Source organism: Leuciscus leuciscus (genome assembly GCF_965113295.1).
Source record: "Leuciscus leuciscus genome assembly, chromosome: 2".
NCBI lineage: Eukaryota > Metazoa > Chordata > Actinopteri > Cypriniformes > Leuciscidae > Leuciscus > Leuciscus leuciscus.
Window position 1 is genome coordinate 61,940,369 of NC_138726.1, and position 19,588 is coordinate 61,959,956.

The window sequence follows — 19,588 nt, forward strand, 5'->3', positions numbered from 1 at the left end:
GGGTGCGCGTGCTCGTGAGCTGGCGCGGGATTTGCACTTATGACACGGCCAGTGTTTGGGAGCTTTATGAGGTTTGCAACCTGTCTGGCAGAGCGGGTAGTGGGCAGGTGTGAGCACAATGCTGTGGGCACATTTTCTGCACTTGATGCTCGAGCCGAAAGTTTCCGCTTTAAGAGATAGCGCTCTGGACGCGTTGCCATGGGAACCTGGTCTGTGTGAGGCAGTGAGCACACCGGAGTGGGCACTTTTCCTACACTTAATATCCCTGCGGCTTGAGCCGTAGCAACTTGAGGTAACTGAGTGACAGAGCGAGCAGCGAGTAGGTGTGGGCACGGAAGTGTGGGCACATTTCCTACATTTAGTACTCGAGCGGTGTGAGGCCGCTTTATGAGAGAGCGCTCTGGGCGCGTTACCATGGGGATTGTACATGTGTGAAGCAGTGAACACGTGGGTGTGGGCACATTTTCTACACTTAAAGCACTTATACTCTTTTTGAGATTTATCTGAGTCGCCGTGAAAACGGCGTTTGTGTGCAGGCGAGCGAGTGTTATTACTGGCTCGTTGGCTGCGGTGTGTGCTGCTGCAGTAGCCTGAACATAGGGGACTGACAGAGCTGTGCGTTTTGATGGCGGTCCGGCCGTAGCGGGACCCAACCATCTTTTCCTCCTTGCGGATGCTAGGAGGACTTCGCGGGCTCAGGCTTCAACGCGATCTTGGGCCGCGGGCCCCGTGGGGGCGGCGGTCTGTGACGGCTGGTCGAGCGTGACCTGGGGCGACTGCCCTGGTGTCGCTGCGAAGCGCTGGGAGGCCTGGAAGAGCGCTGGTTAGAGCTGCGCACAGGAGGCTGAGTTTGAGGGCGGCCTGTGGCTGGGCTCGAACGGCGGGGCAGGAAGAGGTTCATCGCCTGTGACGCCTTCTGTACTTCGGAGAACCGATCCACAATTCCGCTGACCGCAGGGCCAAAGAGGCCGGTGGGCGAGAGTGGTGCGTTCAGGAAAACAGCGCGCTCTGAGTCACTCATGTCAGCGAGCGTCAGCCAGAGGTGTCTGTCGATGACGGTGAGCGCGGCCATGGATCTGCCGATGGCTTGAGCAGCGGTCTTGGTGGCGCGTAGCGCAAGATCCGTAGCGCTGCGCAGATCAGTTAAGGCAGACTGACCCGAGCCCTTCTCATCCAGTTCACGGAGGAGGTCGGCTTGAAGGATCTGAAGGACGGCCATTGAGTGCAGGGCGGAAGCAGCCTGGCCGGAGGCGGCGAAAGCGCGGCCGGCGAGAGCTGAGGTGGTCCTGCAGGCTTTAGACGGCAGGGCAGACTTTGAGCGCCATCTAGCAGACGGCGGGCAAAGGTGCGTTGCCACAGCTTCCTCAACGGCGGGGATACCGTTATAGCCGTTCTCGGCGGCTCCGTCCACCTGGGAGAGAGCCGAGGAGACTGGCGAGGGGTGTCTGGTGGAGAACGGAGCGTTCCAGGATTTAGAGAGCTCGGTGTGGAGCTCAGGCAGGAAGGGTGCTGACCTAGAGGCAGGCGCAGGGCGGCGGCTAGGTAGAAAGCACCCGTCAAGGCGATTGGGCTCCGGCTCCTTAGGTGGGGACCAATCCAGTCCCATTCTCTCGACCGCTTGAGTGAGGAGGCGGAGAAGCTCCGCGTCAACACTAGCACGTGATCTAGTAGACTCCAAAGTCGAGGGGGCGGAGCGGTGAGAGCCCGACCACTCCTCGCTGTCAGACGCGAGCAGAGAGCAGCTGTCAGCGGCATCATCTGCATCATCCCCCAGGACGACGGCAGTGCGGGCAGAGGCCGGCAGCTGCGCGTCGGTGAAGGGTGGGGGGGAAGGAGAGAGCGAGGCTCGCGGGAGAGGTTCCGGCGAGCACTCAGCTGTAGCGTCCAGTTCCGGCGGCCTTTGGGAGCGACGTTTCTTCTTACGTGGCCCGGAAGAAGTGGCCGGAGAAGGTGGAGGTTCCTCGAACTTAGCGAGTCGAGCCCGTAGGGTCGACATCGGTAACTCCTCACACTGATCGCAGCCGCCCTCGGAGAGAGCGCGGGCTGCGTGGTCGAAGCCCAGGCAGAGAGTGCACACCACGTGGCGGTCTCCGTCGCTGAGCGCGGCTCTGCACGAGCCACAGGATGAGCGAGGCATTTGCAACAACGCCTCGCGCTCTTTTAGATGCAGGTGTGTCGCGGCGGACACACAAACACACAACACAGAGCAATAAAAGGATATATATGCCGGATGGCGCAGCAGGCAGGGAAGGCTGAAGGCGGCGAGCGGCCGGCGTCCTCAGGCTGAAATCCTCGGCGTGCTGGTCGCTTGATTCGACGGCGGCTTCCTCGGAGATCAGCGATGCGAAGAGCTTCGCTGAAGAGACAGAAATCAGTGAAGCAGCCTCTGTTCCTTGCTTATATACGCTAAGCCACACCCCTAATGACGGGCTGTGACGCATTAAGCGCGCCAAGCGCGCTCATTGGACGTGACGTCACGCGCAAGGCTCAGCCATAGGCTGCTGCAGTTGCCGCAGAGCAGCCAATGGGCACGCGATTCGCCTGCCCTAGGTCTGCAGGCTGCCGCACTGCGTTGACAAAGTTTTAAAAAATTAAGGATAATTTTTGGCTTCAGTATCTCGAGAAAGGAGACTTTCCCGCAGCGTAAGCTAGCTTACGCAATACGAGAGAACCTCTCGTAAGAGAACAGTGTCTTCTCGACATGAACACCATAAACCAAACTCTTCCAGTCTCAGATAAACTACAGTGTTTGAGGGCGGGGCTAAGAGACACTGTTCAGCCAATCAAGACCACAGGCTGGCATTATGCAAATTAATTTCAGTTCAGAATGGACTGTTTCATTTAGTAGACAAGAACTCCATTTATCTTTGATCTTTGCAGAGCTTTTACATTCACAAACAGCTCTATTACACACAGTATGAAAGGGAATACCTGAAAAAGCTTAATAGGAGCACTTTAAAATCAAGATGTCCTATCAATCAATCTCCAAAATGTAAGCACTGCTTTACAACAGAAATACTACATATACTACTAATACTGTAATTTCTTAAACGAAAATCAAAATCGAAGACAACAAGAACTCTTCAACAATGATAATAAAATAAAATATAAATCCAGCCAAATAGAAACAAATACATTGAGTGGAACCTTTAAGAAGGACACTGGGGAAAATAATACAAATCTTGAAATGAGTGTATTCTGTCGACAGGATTCCTGTCACTAACTCTGTGTGATCCACACAAGTATGTTCTGATCCGAGAGTCGATGCCATGGGGAAAAGCTCAAAATTACTGCAGGGAAAACCACATCGACCTGGCCACGGTTCAGAGCGATGAAGACTGGACCAATCTGCAAGAAGTCGAAAATGAAGAAGGGTTTCATTCATTAGCCTGGATTGGACTCTACAATGACATCAACAGCTGGCGTTGGTCTTATCAAGATGAGAGTGTCGTGTTTCAGTCCTGGGAATCTGGCCAGCCGAATAACGGCCGTGAGGGAGAGGAGTGTGTCGCAATATATAACCCTGGATACTGGTTTGATGACAGCTGTGACTACACTAGATATTTCATGTGTAGCGACGGTGAGAAACACTCTTTATTGATGCTCATTATTTCAGTTTATGCATTTATTACATATCCATCTATTTATTTATTTAGCAGACGCTTTTATCCAAAGCAACTTTCAAATGAGGAATATGGTATGCATGAAGACATTAATATAATGACATTAGGGGTGGGCGATAGAAGTAAAAAAAAAAAATATCACAATTAGGCAGGATAATGAATTTTGTGCAGATGAATAACTGTAAATAATTGTGATTAAAGTGCAACAACCCAATAGAAGGATGTGCGCAATCATATTTAGACTGCAATTACATTAACAAATCAAGTAAATATGATTTTTAATGTTGTGGCGCTGGAGATTCAGCATAGCAGTTTTACATATTTGAATGCTTTTTCGTTTTATCCAGTATTTCACCCACCCCTAAATTACATTGTTTTAGGATTTAATTATAATAAATTTACATAATCAGTTAATAACACAATGACCTCAACTGGAACTCTAGTGGCTGCACTGGGATTTCATACCATTTAAGTCCATGTCACACAAAAAAATATTTTAATTTTATTAGAGATGCACGATATATCGGCCACCATATCGGTATCGGCTGATTATGTCCTTTTTTTTAATGTTATCGTTATCGGCCTGATTATAAAATGTTGCAGATATATTAAAGCAGATAAATAATGGATTACTTCCTTCAGCTGAGACAGTTCAGATCCGCACTGTTTGAATTGCGTAAAATATGATTGGAATCACTTCAAAAAATTTAAATACAGTTAAGTGCCACAGTAGTCTTTCATTTCGGCAATATAAAATTATTATGAGAACATTATAATTGTGTGTTTAGGACATAGTGAGACTTTTGTTTTTGTAATCAGGCTCTCAAAAACGATATAAAATTTGGATTTAGCTTTATCAGCCAATAAATCGGTTATCGGTTTTCAAATATAAGGCAAGGCAAGTTTATTTATATAGCACATTTCATACACAATGGCAATTCAAAGTGCTTTACATAGGAGAAATTAAAATAATTAAAAGAAATAAGAATAATTAAAACAGTTTAGAAAAATAAAATAAAATACAGTACAGTACAAACAGTCGGACGAACAGCGGCACAGTGCTCATTCAGTAAATGCACAGCTAAACAGATGTGTTTTGAGTCTGGATTTGAATGTGACTGTAGGAGCACATCTGATCTCTTCTGGAAGCTGGTTCCAGCTGCGGCTGGCATAATAGCTAAAAGCAGACTCACCATGCTTAGAGTGAACCCTTGGTATTTCTAGATGATATGATCCTAATGATCTGAGTGATCTGTTGGGTTTATATTCAGTGAGCATATCTGCAATGTATTGAGGTCCTAGGCCAGTGAATGATTTATATACCAGTAATAATACTTTAAAATCAATCCTAAATCTAACTGGGAGCCAGTGTCAAGACCTGAGGACTGGTGTGATATGTTCATATTTTCTGGTTCTGCTCAGAATCCTAGCGGCAGCGTTCTGTATGAGCTGCAACTGTCTTATGGTCTTTTTGGGAAGGCCAGTGAGGAGTCCATTACAATAATCCACCCTGCTGGTGATGAAAGCATGCACAAGTTTATCTAAGTCTTGTCTGGAAACAAAGCATATAATTCTTGCAATATTTTTCAGATGATAGTATGCTGATTTAGTTATTGCTTTGACATGACTACTGAAACTAAGGTCTGACTCTAGAGTCATACCAAGATTCCTGACTTGATTTTTAGTTGTTTGACCCCTAGAGTGAAGGTATGCGTTCACCTTGAGAACTTCATCTTTGTTTCCAAACGCAATAACTTCAGTTTTGTCTTTGTTTAATTGAAGAAAGTTTTGACACATCCAACTGTTGACTTCGTCAATGCATCGACACAGGGAGTCAATGGGGCTGTAACCATTAGGCGATAGGGCTAAGTAGCACTGAGGTCGAGTAGTACCAGCACTGATAATTTTCCTGAATCAGTATTTAAGTGAATATCGTTTATTATCTTTATGAGCGCTGTCTCTGTGCTGTGGTGCGGTCGGAAACCAGATTGAAAATTGTCAAAGTATCCATTCGAGCTTAAGAATTTGTTCAGCTGATTGAAGACAACTTTTTCAATGATCTTGCCTATGAAAGGAAGATTTGAGATCGGTCTATAGTTGCTTAATATGGTCTTATCCAGATTGCTCTTTTTCACGAGGGGCTTGACAACTGCACTTTTTAGGGAGTTTGGAAAACTCCCAGAGAGAAGTGAGACGTTTACCACTTCTAGAAGATCTGCTTCTAAACTGTTTAGCACACTTTTGAAAAAATATGTGGGAAGTGTGTCAAGGGCGCATGTTGATGTTTTAAGGTGCTGTATGGTTTCTTCCAAAATTTTGCCATCAATTTCTTTGAAGTCAGACATAGTGACTACTTTCTCAGGTGGTCTGATCTGTCTGACCCCAGCGCAACTCAAGGATGTGCTGATCACCTTTCTGATATTATTGATTTTCTCAGAGAAGAAAGAAGCAAACTCACTGCACTTGTTGTCTGAGAGCATTTCACTGGGAATCTGGCTTGGGGGGTTTGTCAGTCTCTCTACAGTAGCAAAAAGAGTGCGTGTGTTGTTTAAATTGCTGTTTATAATATTTTAGAAAAAAGTCTGTCTAGCTTTGCCTAGTTCCATATTGAAAGCATGCAGGCTGTCTTTGTAGATGTTATAATGGACTACAAGTTTTGTCTTCCACCACATGCGCTCTGCTTTTCTGCATTGTCTTTTCATAATTTGCACTGCTGTTGAGTTTCTCCAAGGTGCTTTTTGTCTTCCACTCTTCTTTCTGACTTTCACAGGAGCAATATCATCAATTACATTTTTAACTTTTGTGTTAAAAGTATCAAGGAAAAAAATCCACAGAGTCAGCAGATATGCTTGGTGTTAAGGATATAGCCTTCATAAATAGTACACTAGTGTTCTCATTTAAGCATCTCTTCTTGACAGACACAGATCTAGCTTCAGTGGCAGGAGAGATCAATATATCAAAGAAAATACAGAAATGATCAGACAGTGCTACATCCTTAATAACAATCGATGAAATGTTTAGACCCTTACTGATAAGTAAATATAGAGTGTGTCCATGATTGTGTGTGGGTCCATGTACATGCTGAGTCAGATCAAAAGTTTTTAAAACAGTTTTGATTTCTTTTGCCATATTGTTTTCTGCATTATCTATGTGAATGTTAAAATCTCCAGCAATGGCAAAACAGTCAAACTCTGAGATAATTGTTGATAACCGTTCTGTAAAGTCCTCAGCAAAGGCTGGAGAGTATTTTGGAGGCCTGTAAATAATGATAAGTAAAATGCGTGGAGCACCTTTTAACACAGTACCCAGATATTCGAAAGACGGGTAATTCCCAAATGATATTTGCTTACATTGATAGATATCTTTAAAAAGAGCAGCTAGACCCCCACCTCTCTTAACAGCTCTGCAGACACTCATAAAAGTAAAGTTAGGAGGGGCTGTTTCATTTAGGACTGTTGCACTGCAGCTGTCTTCTAGCCAGGTTTCATTTAGAAACATAAAATCCAGGTTGTTTGTGGTTATTAAGTCGTTGACTAGAAGTGATTTATTTTTAAGTGAGCGAATGTTTAAAAGTGCTAACTTAACAGTCTTACTTTTTGTCCCCACAGCAATCTTAGTTTGACATGTAATAGGCACCAGATTAGTTGAGTTTTCTGTACGGCTATTGAAGGCCTTAGACTTTCTATCTTGTAATAGAACAGCAATAGAGAAAGATACAGGCACACTGGGTTCCCGCTTGTTCTGTAAGCATTTGAGAAACTTACTGTTATCATAGCAGGGACCCAAAACATATCACTGAGAGCTGGTATCAGTTGTTTTTGGTTCACCTCGATCAGATGGAGGAGGGTGTGGGCCTTGGCGTTTTGGCCGAAGAGGCCGAGGAGCTCTCACAGGAGGGGGCAGGCGAGCTCGGTGCGCAGGCTTCGGTGTTTGAGGTGCCTGCCGTTTTTTGGTTGGTATCTGGGGGCTTGCAGCAAAATAGTGGGATAGTCTGGTTCCAGAATGCACCAGTTCTTCCATTTTCTGTGAGAAACACAGAAGTGGGGATGTTGGAGAGAGGGATAACATGTCTGTTGAGAGGGGCTGTTGCTCAGGTGTTATCGGAGGCTGTAATATGCTGTCCTGGCTTCCCTGGCTGTTTTCCAGGAAGTCGTCCTTGGGTGCTGAATCTTGGAGCAGTTCTAATATGTCTGTCTGTGGTGAGCTCTGTGGGCATGGCTCAGCTGAGATTGTGTCCGTGAGCAGAGGTTGTTGTGGCTCAGTGGTGTTATCATTGTCCTTGTGTGATATGTCAACCGCATGTCCATTTTGCTGCTGAAGTGAAGTCCTGTGGTCATTCATACTGTTTCCAGGTGTGTGTGTGTCGTTCATATTGACACACACTGCAGAAGGATGATTGAGGGAGAAGTAGATATTGTCCTTTAACACTCTTGAACCAAGTTTGTTTGGGTGATGGCCATCCCGATGAAATAGTTGTCTCTGACTCCAGAAAAGATTGAAGTTGTCAATGAAGTTTACTCCTTTTATATTGCAGGTTTTTTGCAGCCATGTATTAACCCTCTGAGGTCGAGAAACGCGCCCCGCGTTTTGCTGGATTTTTTTCACATAGCAGCAACATAAACTTAAATTACTCCGTCATTTATGGTTATACAGAAAAAAGAAATATAAAAAAATAATCTGTGATATTTCTACTTTTGTATGTGTCCACTTACAATCAAATCAAAACATTGTGCTTTTGTAAAATAAAGAAAATAAACAGGGTGTGCGTTCTGCCTCTCCGTCGCGGTGAACTTTTTTTTCTTGAGCACGTCTATAAACTGAAACAAAACTCAACAAATACTTCTCACACATTTATGAGCCATATACCTTTATACACATTTAAGTGTGTACTTTTAAATGATCGGATTCAAACTGAAAACAAATATTCTCTGTTTAAGTAATTTGTATAAAACCAACAGGATGTCCAGTATCTCAAACGCTTGCTAATTACTTTTTAATTCGACACGCCCACTCGCGCAAAAGAGATTCACATGCAAATCTCCACATGGGACGCGAACGCCCTCGTTACCTCAAACACAAAACACCAAAAAACTTCACAAGTCTCTGCTTTTCGTCGAGTTTGGAAGACACGTCTGAGCTTACATTGGATTTAACTCAGAAGAAGAAGAACGCGATTTGAAGACAAGAAAGATGTAAGGTAAGAAATTCTTACTTATTAGTTTATGGTATTGTTGCATAAACTTCACATTGCAGTTGAACTGTTGCTAGATACTGTATATGGTGAATATTATACTATTTAGACCCGTGTTTCCTGATAAATACTGTTTGTGGATATCTGCTCAAACATAGATATGTATAACCATAATGTTCAATATTTTGGAGCGCGCTGTGGGTTTGAGTATCATATTTTGGAGCGCGCTGTGGGTTTGAGTATCATATTTTGGAGCGCGCTGTGGGTTTGAGTATCATATTTTGGAGCACGCTGTGGGTTTTAATGTATCATATTTTGGAGCGCGATTGCGTTTGAAAGGAAAAATGCACCAAACATTAGGCTTTATGTTTTTACTATTATCTCATTTCATATCATCATAACGAATGGAAACATTTGAAGTAACATATGATAATCAATATATTTTTCTCTAGCGTAGTTGTTCTTGAAATCTTTTGGAAGATTTAATTTATTGTTATTATTATTTTATGCAGCACTGCGTAGCCTATGCCTACAAGGCACAACAAACTTGGTGTTCATTATATATTGTTGGAAACGTGTGTGTGTGTGTATTCTGTGAATTTTAAAAAGAAATTTTAACCAGAAAAATCTAAAATCTATTCCCAAAATCGTGCAGCCCTATAGTTTCTCTTGATATCATTATGTTCACAGTTTTTTCCTTTTTTTTTTTTCTTTCAGGGACCAGATGCAACTGAGTCCTGCTGACTTCAACATTCACATGAGTCTCTGTACATGAACATGGTAAAGTGAAAATCAAACACCTTGGAAATGAAAGGTATGTACAATGTTTTTAGGAATGGCACAAAGGTCTCTGTCTTTGGATCATTGTTTTCAATGTGCTCTTTTGTCATTTGTATTTTTGGATTGTGTTGTGCTGTAAATAAATCCAAACAATCTAAAAGCCATTCTTTTTTAAATCTCCTCATTCTTTGTGCAAGGTTGCTCTGAATGACAGGGCCTGATCGCTCCTAATAGGGCAGTTAGGGGAGTGTCTTTGTCTTTCTCAGGTGTTAAAAACTTACATATTCATGAGATGATCACGCCTTTTCGCATATGGCTTTGTCACACAAAACACGTCTTAGAAATTTTAAATCAGTATGTTGTCTTATCTGAATGAGCAGTCAGGGTGATTTTTACATAGTTTTGGAGCAAATATTCTAGGCTATGTCATACAATTTTCAAAAGTCTTGTGAAGAAATAATCAGTATGGGTTTCATGGCCTTATTTCAGTGAGAATTTTTTTTTGTATTTTCACAAACCACGCATAAATGTCATTATCTCAAAACTACAAACTTTTACATACATGCTGCTGATATATTATTGTAGCAGAGTTTGTGCTGAATACAGTGTAATCAGACTTTAGCCATGAAAATGTCACTAGTAACAGAAAAAAACACAAATGTCAGAGCATGTCAGAACACCTCCATGGCCCAGAAAACAGCTCAGACCTCAGAGGGTTAAGCCCAAGCAGCCGTGAAAACCTGTTTGTTCCTCTTACTGGGAGTGGTCCACTGATGAATGTCTGAACTTTCAGTCTTTTAAGTGTTTCAAAAAGTTAATTGAAATCCTTCTTAAGAAGTTCTGACTGCTCTTTATGAATATCATTCTTCCCCACATGAATGATGAGTCGATTTGCAGTCTTATGTTTCATCAGAATGTTCTGAAGTTCCCTGTTTATATCAGAAGTTGTAGCTTGTGGAAGGCAGCATGTAGTTGTATCCCTGCTGCTAATGTTTCTGATTATGGAGTCCCCCACTATCAGAGTCCTGGGCTCGGCTGTGCTCTGAGCTGAGTGCCGCTGTCTGCTCGACCTTGAGCGCCAGTTAGCATCAGTGTTAGCTACTGGCTGATTCAGTCTGTGTTCGATCACAGTCATCACGTTTGGGGATTCCTCATTTACATTCATTAGTACTTCAAATCTGTTCTCAAGATGTATAGGTGTTGGTAGGAGACCAGTGTTTGCAATCCTTGTCAGAGCTGTATCTGGGGTAGAGGATGCTACTGCGGCAATATGTGGGGCTCGTGACAATCTGATGTCTTGAGTGCCTTTGGGTCTCGCTCCCTGTTTGTGCCATCGATTTGTAAGTCGATCGGCTTGTTTCTCTACCTGTCGAGGAGCACTAGTTTCATGGGACTTGTAACGGAAGGCAGGTCACCCGGCCTGCGTGTTGATTCAATTACTGAGATTACCCTGTGATCAAACCCCCTCTAGTCTGGGACCTAATCAACTTACTGGAATCCTCATTTACAAACCCCTCTATTGTCTTAAGACTCCGACTCCAGGACGTGCCGACCGAATGGAGCCTCCTATCTGCATAAATCATTGATCCCTGATTTAAAAGACCCTAATCTATTTCCTGAGTAAACACACAACCTTCTGTTCGACTGTTTCGGCTAAGATTTGTGATCAGCAAAACGCCAGTCGGACTGGAGATGCTATTACCCCTGGGGATCTTTCACAACATCTCACGCACAAACCACGAGAAACTGTTTTAACAGATGTTCGACCAAAAGCCCATTGATTATAAAACGCACATACATACATACATAGTAACTCTCCAGAGGGGGGAGAGGACAAAAGTTCACCACGCGGTCGAACTGCGAATGAACTCAATTAACACACACACACAGAGAAGCTCTCATCCCTGGACATTATGATCAAAATTACCCTTGCCAATATATCTTTGAAATGTATTTGTGTTGTATATCATGGTCCTTATACGGAAGACCGCTATAACTAAGTTTTATGCTATAATCAAAAAGTGAAATGCTTATTATTATGAAGGATCATGTAACTCTGTGTTATTAACTGCCAGATTGACGATCCGTGGTATCGTCATGTTCAGAAAAAACCAACGGTGTTGAATCTTTAACACAAAATATCAGAGGATGCATTCTTTCATTAATACCAGTTTTATAAATATTCATGAACGAGTTTATTCCGTCAGTACATAGTCAGAAGAGGCGTGTACCTTTGCAAAACGTAAGGAGGTGGCCACAATCGTCCTTCCAGACGATTGGGTCACGCACGTGAGAAGGCGTGACTTTAGCGTCTTCAAAACAAGGCGCCATATCTCTCGATCCTTTCAGTTCGCCAGATAGAGAGAGACCCGCCTCCTTCCTTCTTCCAAGTAACCTTCCTTTGCTTTTTATTTCGTTTTTTTATTCTAAGTCTTTCTTTTCTTGATAGTTTATCTCAGTTTGACAATTTCTTACAAACCAACGAAACCAACTTAAGGCTAAATCATCTTTGGCTAAGTTAACGTTACCATCGCAACGAGCTCCGCCTTGACGACGCATCAGACCACGTGTTCCAGGCTCCTTTTGTACACAACAGACGCACAAACGAGGGCCAAATAGGCAAAACAAGTAAAGTAAACGTTACATTCTTCAATCCGAAATAAATGCTGTTTAAGTTGTCTAATAATTACTAGAAACTGTTGGGGTCTCGGTGTGAAGGAATGTTGTAAACTGTCTTTGCCTTTCTCTAATTCTCTCACTCATTCTTTACGCACACACTTACACCCACACACATACCCGCACGCTCATACACACACACACACACACACACACACACACACACACACACACACACACACACACACACACACACACACACGCACGCGCTCCTAGAAAAACACGCGCACGTGCTCCCAAACCCACACAGCCCCTTACACGCTACCATCTTACACACACACCAAAACTCTCTAATTCTCTCTCTCTAATTCCCTCTCTAATTCTCTCTCTCATTTTCTCTTTCCCTCTCATAATATTTTACTTTATTTTATTTCTTATTTTACGATCGTTTATATTGTTTGTTTGTTATGCATATTTACTCCTGCGTGATTGAAATAGTACATGTAATCTTTAGCTTGTGTAATTAAAATTCCATAATCCTTTTGAATTGAATTTGTCTTTTTGTATCATTACTGAAGTCCCTGAAGGTGCGATCCAAAGTTACAGCTCTACCTTGATTTTACTATTAAACAATCTAAGTTGTCTAAAACACGAGAATAATCATTCCTCGTGGCCACAGGAAAATTATTCTTTGGTGTTGGAGACGATAGGTTTCTGTTCAGAATCTGTCCATTCTATCTGCCGGACGGATAGTTTGCAGGATAAATGAGAATTAACCTCTACCTAAATTTCCCCTAATTAAAATATAATTCTATCTACTTATATCAGTAAGTTACTATGAGTAATCGGGTTAATTATTGATATAAGCTGAGGTTTGACCTATTCCCTATTTGGAATAATTTGATTTGTGTAAACGGCATATGCATATTCATATCTTATGAATATTACCTCTCATTTGAGCTAATAAATTCCCTAAACTAGAGGCATTGTCGCTACAGACTCACCGGCTATATGCTGAGGGTGTCCATGACGAAGCTCGGTTGTGTGTTCCGTCTGGTTTGGTGGTCCCGTAAGTAACTTTGTTTCAATAACTGCAATCCTTTGTAAAAGTCTGTGGCAGTTAGTGCAGCAAGTAGATTCCAGAAGAGGCATTTTCTCTCTTATCCTTGTAGGCAGTTGTGTTTTCCTTTCCCCAGAATGTAAGCTGGTCGGGTAGAAGAATTCTGCGTTTTTGTGGTAATCCAAACTTTGTCGTTTGAGCACTGTGCTAATTTGCTGAAGTTAAAATTAGGTGATAAAAGGAGCTAAACTATAAAAATATAGAAGATAAAATATAAAAGCGATAGAGCAAAACGCGGAGCAGTAAGCAAGAGCATCCGAACAGTAGCTGAGCAGGAAGTAGAGTGCATAAAGAATTATCGGTTATCGTATCGGCCAAAATGTTCATATCGGTGCATCCCTAAATGTTATACTTTAAATATTCTCAAAATAGACATTTAAAACTCAAAATGGGAGATTAAAGGGATAGTTCACCCAAAAATACAAGTGTTTGTCAATAACTGACCATCATGTTATTTCAATCTTGTATTAACGCTTTCGTGGAACACAAAGGAAAACATTATACAGGTTTTAACACTGAAAATATTTGGTGTAAGATTTACAACTTTCACTCAAAAATTGCTAGTAAAGTTCACAAATAATTACAAAGAAATGCCAAGTAAATTAAACATGATATTTTGAAGTAGAATAGCTGATATGGAGTATAAAAAAAAAACATTTTATCCATGCTGGGTCCATATAAACTATGGAAATATAATAAAAAAATTGACTTCTGGAAACAAATTTTGGCAGGTTTAAGAGGCTCACACTCGTTAAACTAGAGAAAATTATTTAGTCTTGTCATGCCTTTGATGTCTTGACTCTGTTTTTCACAGAAACGACCAATGCAATAAAGAAAATGGTTTTAATCAGAACTGAAAAGACGTGGCTTGACGCTAAGAAATATTGCAGAGAGCATTACACAGACCTGGCCACTGTTAGGAGTCTAGAGGACAACAGACAGATCGCCAGCTTGATAACTAATGTGTATGACGCCTGGATCGGACTGTACCGGGACTCGTGGAAGTGGTCAGATCAGGCCACCTTTACTTCCTCAACCCAACTCATTGCTCAGAGACTCAACGGGGTGCGCAAAAACTGTGCCGGTGTAAATTATGATAGTAATTCTATTAGAGATTACGATTGCTCTGGACTTTATTACTTCTACTGCAGCATTGGTAAGTCCTTTACATTCCTTATTTTCGTTGTTTGTTGACAAAAACTGAATATGATTGTTCATTTAATAAGAGTTTCCCAAACTGGTGGTTTATGAGAGAACTGTGAAAAGCTAATAATTACTTAAATCATAAAAATATCAATATTTTATATTATACATATATTTTTATAAAAACGCAAAAGCTAAAATGTATGAATATAGGGATGCACTCCAAAACCGTCTGAAACACGAAAATAGCTGTTTCGGCCGAAATGTTTCAGTAGTCGAAATTTCGGTGCATCACTATTTATAAATATGATATTTACATTTACATTTATTCATTTAGCTTACGCTTTTATCCAAAGCGACTTACAATTGCTATATGTCAGAGGTCGCACGCCTCTGGAGCAACTAGGGGTTAAGTGTCTTGCTCAGGGTGGATTCGAACCCGGGTCTCTCACACCGAAGGCATGTGTCTTATCCATTGCACCACCACCATGATATAATTTACAATAATAAAACATCATATTCACATGTTCACAGTTCTCTGATGTTGGTTAATGGTCACATGACATGCAGATAAACAACTAAAATATTGAATATTTTTCTTAGTAAGTGTTTTATTTTAACACTTATGATTTAATTATATACACCCATCTTAAAGTCAATTTCACATTTTTGGTTCGGGGTGCTCCGATTGGTCGTCCACTGATCGCTATGGGCCGATAATGGCTTTAGGAAGTTTGTCTTCACATCAGCACATCGTCTGCACTATAAGAGCTTGCTCAATCGAGGCAGTGTCGCTTCGTCACTAAACCGAATTACAGAATTAGAAAGTTGTGTATCAGTATATTGGATCTGTGCAGATCTTAAAGTGACAGCAGCCTAATAATCCTGCTGCTATCTCTGATTATTTCTCAGTCTTTTGTTGTTTGATTAACATTAATGACATTAACTGCTCTTGAATGACAAATTTTTGTAACCTGAATTGTAATGATTAATCTATGTTTAATTTATTCAGGGAAGATCATCCGGTATTATTTTACATTGATTCATTATTCAATTTATTTAGTATTCTTCCCTACTGTTACACCTACCTGAAAAAAACTAACAGCACTGTTTATTTTACTAATCTTTATTCTGTTTTATTTATTTGTGCTACTGCTAGTAATTTGTTTATTTGTTCTTATTTTATTACTGACTGTTAACTTTTTTGCAATTCAGTTCATAGTTTGAAATCAGGCTTGTTCTGTGTGTGTAAGATATTGTGCAATTGCCCCTTTAAAAAAACAACAACAACAACAACATTTAGTTAAGATCATTTTAAATATCAAAAAATGTTAAATATATTTTTGAAAAATGTCCAAAAAAAATCACCCCTCCCCCCTCAAATAAAAAAAAATCCCCCCACAAGAGTCACTTAAGGAGGGATTCCTCCCTCTTCAAAAATCAAAAATGAGATTCTGGCACTGAATGAATGTCTGTAAAATCAGACTGAAGCATCCATATAAATAATTCTACAGGATTAAAAGAATTCTTCAAACAGATATCGGTATAGGGAATAGATATCAGTGATCGTATCGACTCCAAAAATCCTGATCGGAGCACCCTTGTTTTTGGTCAAGGGGGTTCGGCTGACAAGAAGTTTGGGAATCCCTAATCTACATATTCATAAAGTATGATATAGTAAACCACAAAGTAAGATATTACGTGTGTTGTCCTGCAGTGATGAGAAAGCAGGTGATCCGAGTGCAGGTCAAAGCCAGTGAGAATGCGGACGACGCTACATTGAGTGCACTCGTCTTAAACAAGGTGGGTTTTATAACACTCAACAGCCTCAAATTAACCCTCTGGTGCTCTTCACTCATTTTTTTACAGACAAATTTTACACTTGTTTTTGTTTTGTTTTCTTTATCGGAATGGTACGAAACTCGGCAAAGGTTTTGGCACTTGCTGTGTAAAAAATAAAATAAAAATCATGGACATCATTTGAACAGGTTAAATGGTCCTGAAAAAAATTGTCACACTTGTGCTCCTCGCAGGCGGGTAATCCATCGACCGGAAGTTGAAGTGCTGCCATCTTGTAGCAGAACTTCACTTGCATTAGCATTCCATTGACTCCCATTCATTTTGGCGTCACTTTGACAGCGAATAACTTTACATCTGAGGCGTTTAAAGACTCCATTTGTCCATTATTTATTTCTAAAGAAACACGACAATGTATAAAGGGCTCCATTACCTTCTATGTTATATTATGGCCCTGTAGAAACAGTTTTTGTAAAAATAGGCCTACGATTGCGTCATAACCACTCGACTCTCTGTCGCACAGTAGAGAAATTACCGTACAGACGGGAGGAGAAGCTCGCAGGCAATCGGGGGGATGTCAAGGGAGAAGCCCATAGATATACTGTATTATACTGTCAAAATAATTAATCAGAATACTTACTCCTGCTCACTCACGCCAAAGAACTCTTTGCTCAAGCTCACTGTCTCTGCAAGATTAACGTTGGCAGTTTGCACGCACAGCTACTAGAATATTTACATCTGTCAGACAGGTTGCTCACATCATCAAGCTTAGTTTGAGTCTGCTCGTCAGGAACGGAAGTGCTAAAAAAATCGCTAAAAACGGGCTTCACTTGTCTCAAATGAGTTCCAATGAGATGGCTCTGTCCACTTCTTATACTCTCTATGGCTCCTCGCAATCAAAAATGAGCACATTGGGAAACTAAATGGGAGACGAATTTCCTCTAGTGGAAGCATTTGGAACTGCGGCCGAACACAATCTCACTGAAAGATCATTTTTTGAGATATCAAACTTGTTTGGATTTATAGCTTTGGTTTTCTCACAGTTTTTGAATAAAACATGTACATACAAATTTTAAATAGTATTTTTGCAAATTTTTCATAACAATAAACGTAAAATTCTGTAACTTTTTTAAAAACTTTAAAAAGAGATCAAACTGAAGTCTGTGCTTTAAAGCACTCAAGATTTACACAGTTTAAGTTGGAAATTGAATTGTCAGGTCTATATGCTCAAAAAGTGAATAAATGGATTATAAATACAGCGTAAATATAATTTAGTGCCATAAAATCCCCTAAAAAAAAAAAAAAAAAAAAAATTTAAATTAAAAAAACATTATCAAACTAAAATATAGTACATTCATTTCATTGAAAATAAAAAAATAAATTTCTGTAATTTTGACCGACATGCGAAGAGCGCCAGAAATGTCTTAAAATTCTGTGCTGGCTTGATGATTTCCATTCATGTATGACAGTAATGAGAGTCTAATGAGAATCATCACACATGTATTATTTATTAAGACCTTTTGCGACATTTGTTTTTGGTGACGAATGTGTTCAGATTTGGAAGCATTAGTTCAATGAGTTGGTCAGTCCTTCGTGTAATGACAAAATATTGTGTATGTGTTTTGAGCTTCGCCAGTTTTTGCACTTTCGGCAAGATTTGTAAAGTATAAGATGATCATTTTGAGGAGAAATACATCACACTTGTTTAATGAAAGCCTGTTTTTTGTGGTTTAGTTACAGCAGATGCTGAGCGATCAGGACGTCACACTTACATGGAAGAAACAACCGAACGGAAAAATCTTCCAGAAGAAAAAGACCCCCAGTAATGCCAGTGCTCCAGTTTGCTGAAGTCATGTTCCTCCATGGAGTGAAACTTCTCAAACCAATGCTTCATTTCATTCTTAGTTACAGATATCTGAATTAAACTAGATGAATTACAACTTACAAGTAATTAGTCAAAAATAAATGTAGATCTATTCGTTTAGCATTTATTCATTTAGCAGACAGATATGTACACCTGAATATGAGCTAACAAATGTAAACACTCTAAAATCGTCATGAAGAATAGCCTAAATAAAGGCCTTTGGGACGATATAAAAAACTGCATCAGATCTTCTCACAATAAAAAGCACTACTGAATTAAACACTATAGTGAACTTCACACAAATGCACTGTATACATCTGTACGCTAATAAACACAGTCCTTTGCATTTGTTCTCTGATTCAGATACACGTGTGAATGCGCATTTCCATTTACAATAATAAGAGAGACTATTACGCCACAATGTTGATTCACAAATGGTTCTGACACAGTGACTGTTACCACAATTACTCCATAGCCTACGCATTAGTTTATTAATTATCTAAGAATGAGAAAAAAATATATATTTAGAAAACCCCTAGAACTCAAAAGTTTTGTGAGCCGACGCAAAATTTTTCTGGGTAACGCAAACATTTTGCAAGCGAACACAAAATGAATGACATATAATTTTTCTTTCCATCTAATTTTTTTTTTTTTTTTTTACCATCATCATGTCCCATAGTTTACCTATAAATAGCTTAGATTTATAGCCTCAAGCCATCAGATTCATCCGTTCTGAAAACTGTCACTAAAGAACTACTCACATAATGACCAGAGCAATGCAGGTTTGAGAGGTGGCGCCCGACAAATCTCGCGAGAATCACGACTTGCTTTACGGCACGACGTCACACACATCAACAACATTTGAAGCAGCCTCTATGGAAGACACTAGCACGCATTTCAGACGTGGATCATGGCAGAGTCGATGAAGAAAACGAAGAAAGCGCGGTCGGAAGAGTGTAGAGACGGCTCTGCGCGAGTGGTTTTTACGACAGTAACATTAAATACAAGACTCTAGGGGGCGCTGTTTGAGAAAAACGGAAACTGCATAGTGTGCCTTTAAGGGAATTATTTGGTTTTATTTGGTTCTTTAATTTGGCACAACTTAAGTTCCTTTTCCCTATAATTGTTTGTATGTTCTTTTTCCTTCTGTGTGTTTTCATTTACATTATACATATCTCTTGCACTGTATCTAGTGGCTTTGGGTTTTTGTAATAAATTATCACGATCCAACACTTCGTGTTTTCTATTCATGGTTCTTTCTGCTGTACCCAATCTACCAGCAGTAGTGTGATATCTGAATGTTGCGTTCCATCTCCCAGACCTTTAAAGATTGTAACAGAGAGTGTTCGTGTGTGTGTGTGTGTGTGTGTGTGTGTGTGTGTGTGTGTATGTGTACTTGTACAACTATCTTTGTGAGGACCAGTTTGAGTTTTAGACCATTGGAGTGAGGACAA

General features: G+C 40.8%; 2 protein-coding genes across 2 annotated transcripts; one reads left to right on the forward strand and one right to left on the reverse strand.

Annotated features, from left to right (window-relative positions):
* Positions 1–676: 676 nt before the first annotated feature.
* On the reverse strand, positions 677–2,627 carry LOC309492941 (uncharacterized protein; the record flags this gene model as incomplete). The annotated part of the gene is made up of 2 exons (XM_082161976.1): positions 2,533–2,627; positions 677–2,501 (listed from the first exon to the last, which is right to left on the reverse strand). The coding sequence occupies exon 2, from the start codon at positions 2,135–2,137 to the stop codon at positions 677–679; it is 1,461 nt and encodes a 486-aa protein (XP_082018102.1). The 5' UTR covers positions 2,138–2,501; positions 2,533–2,627.
* Positions 2,628–3,196: 569 nt separating this feature from the next.
* LOC309492493 (macrophage mannose receptor 1-like) lies at positions 3,197–18,195 on the forward strand. Its single transcript, XM_082161508.1, has 4 exons — positions 3,197–3,580; positions 14,145–14,486; positions 16,191–16,276; positions 18,005–18,195. Exons 1-4 carry the CDS (start codon positions 3,265–3,267, stop codon positions 18,116–18,118), a joined length of 858 nt encoding a protein of 285 aa, XP_082017634.1. The 5' UTR covers positions 3,197–3,264; the 3' UTR covers positions 18,119–18,195.
* Positions 18,196–19,588: the final 1,393 nt, after the last annotated feature.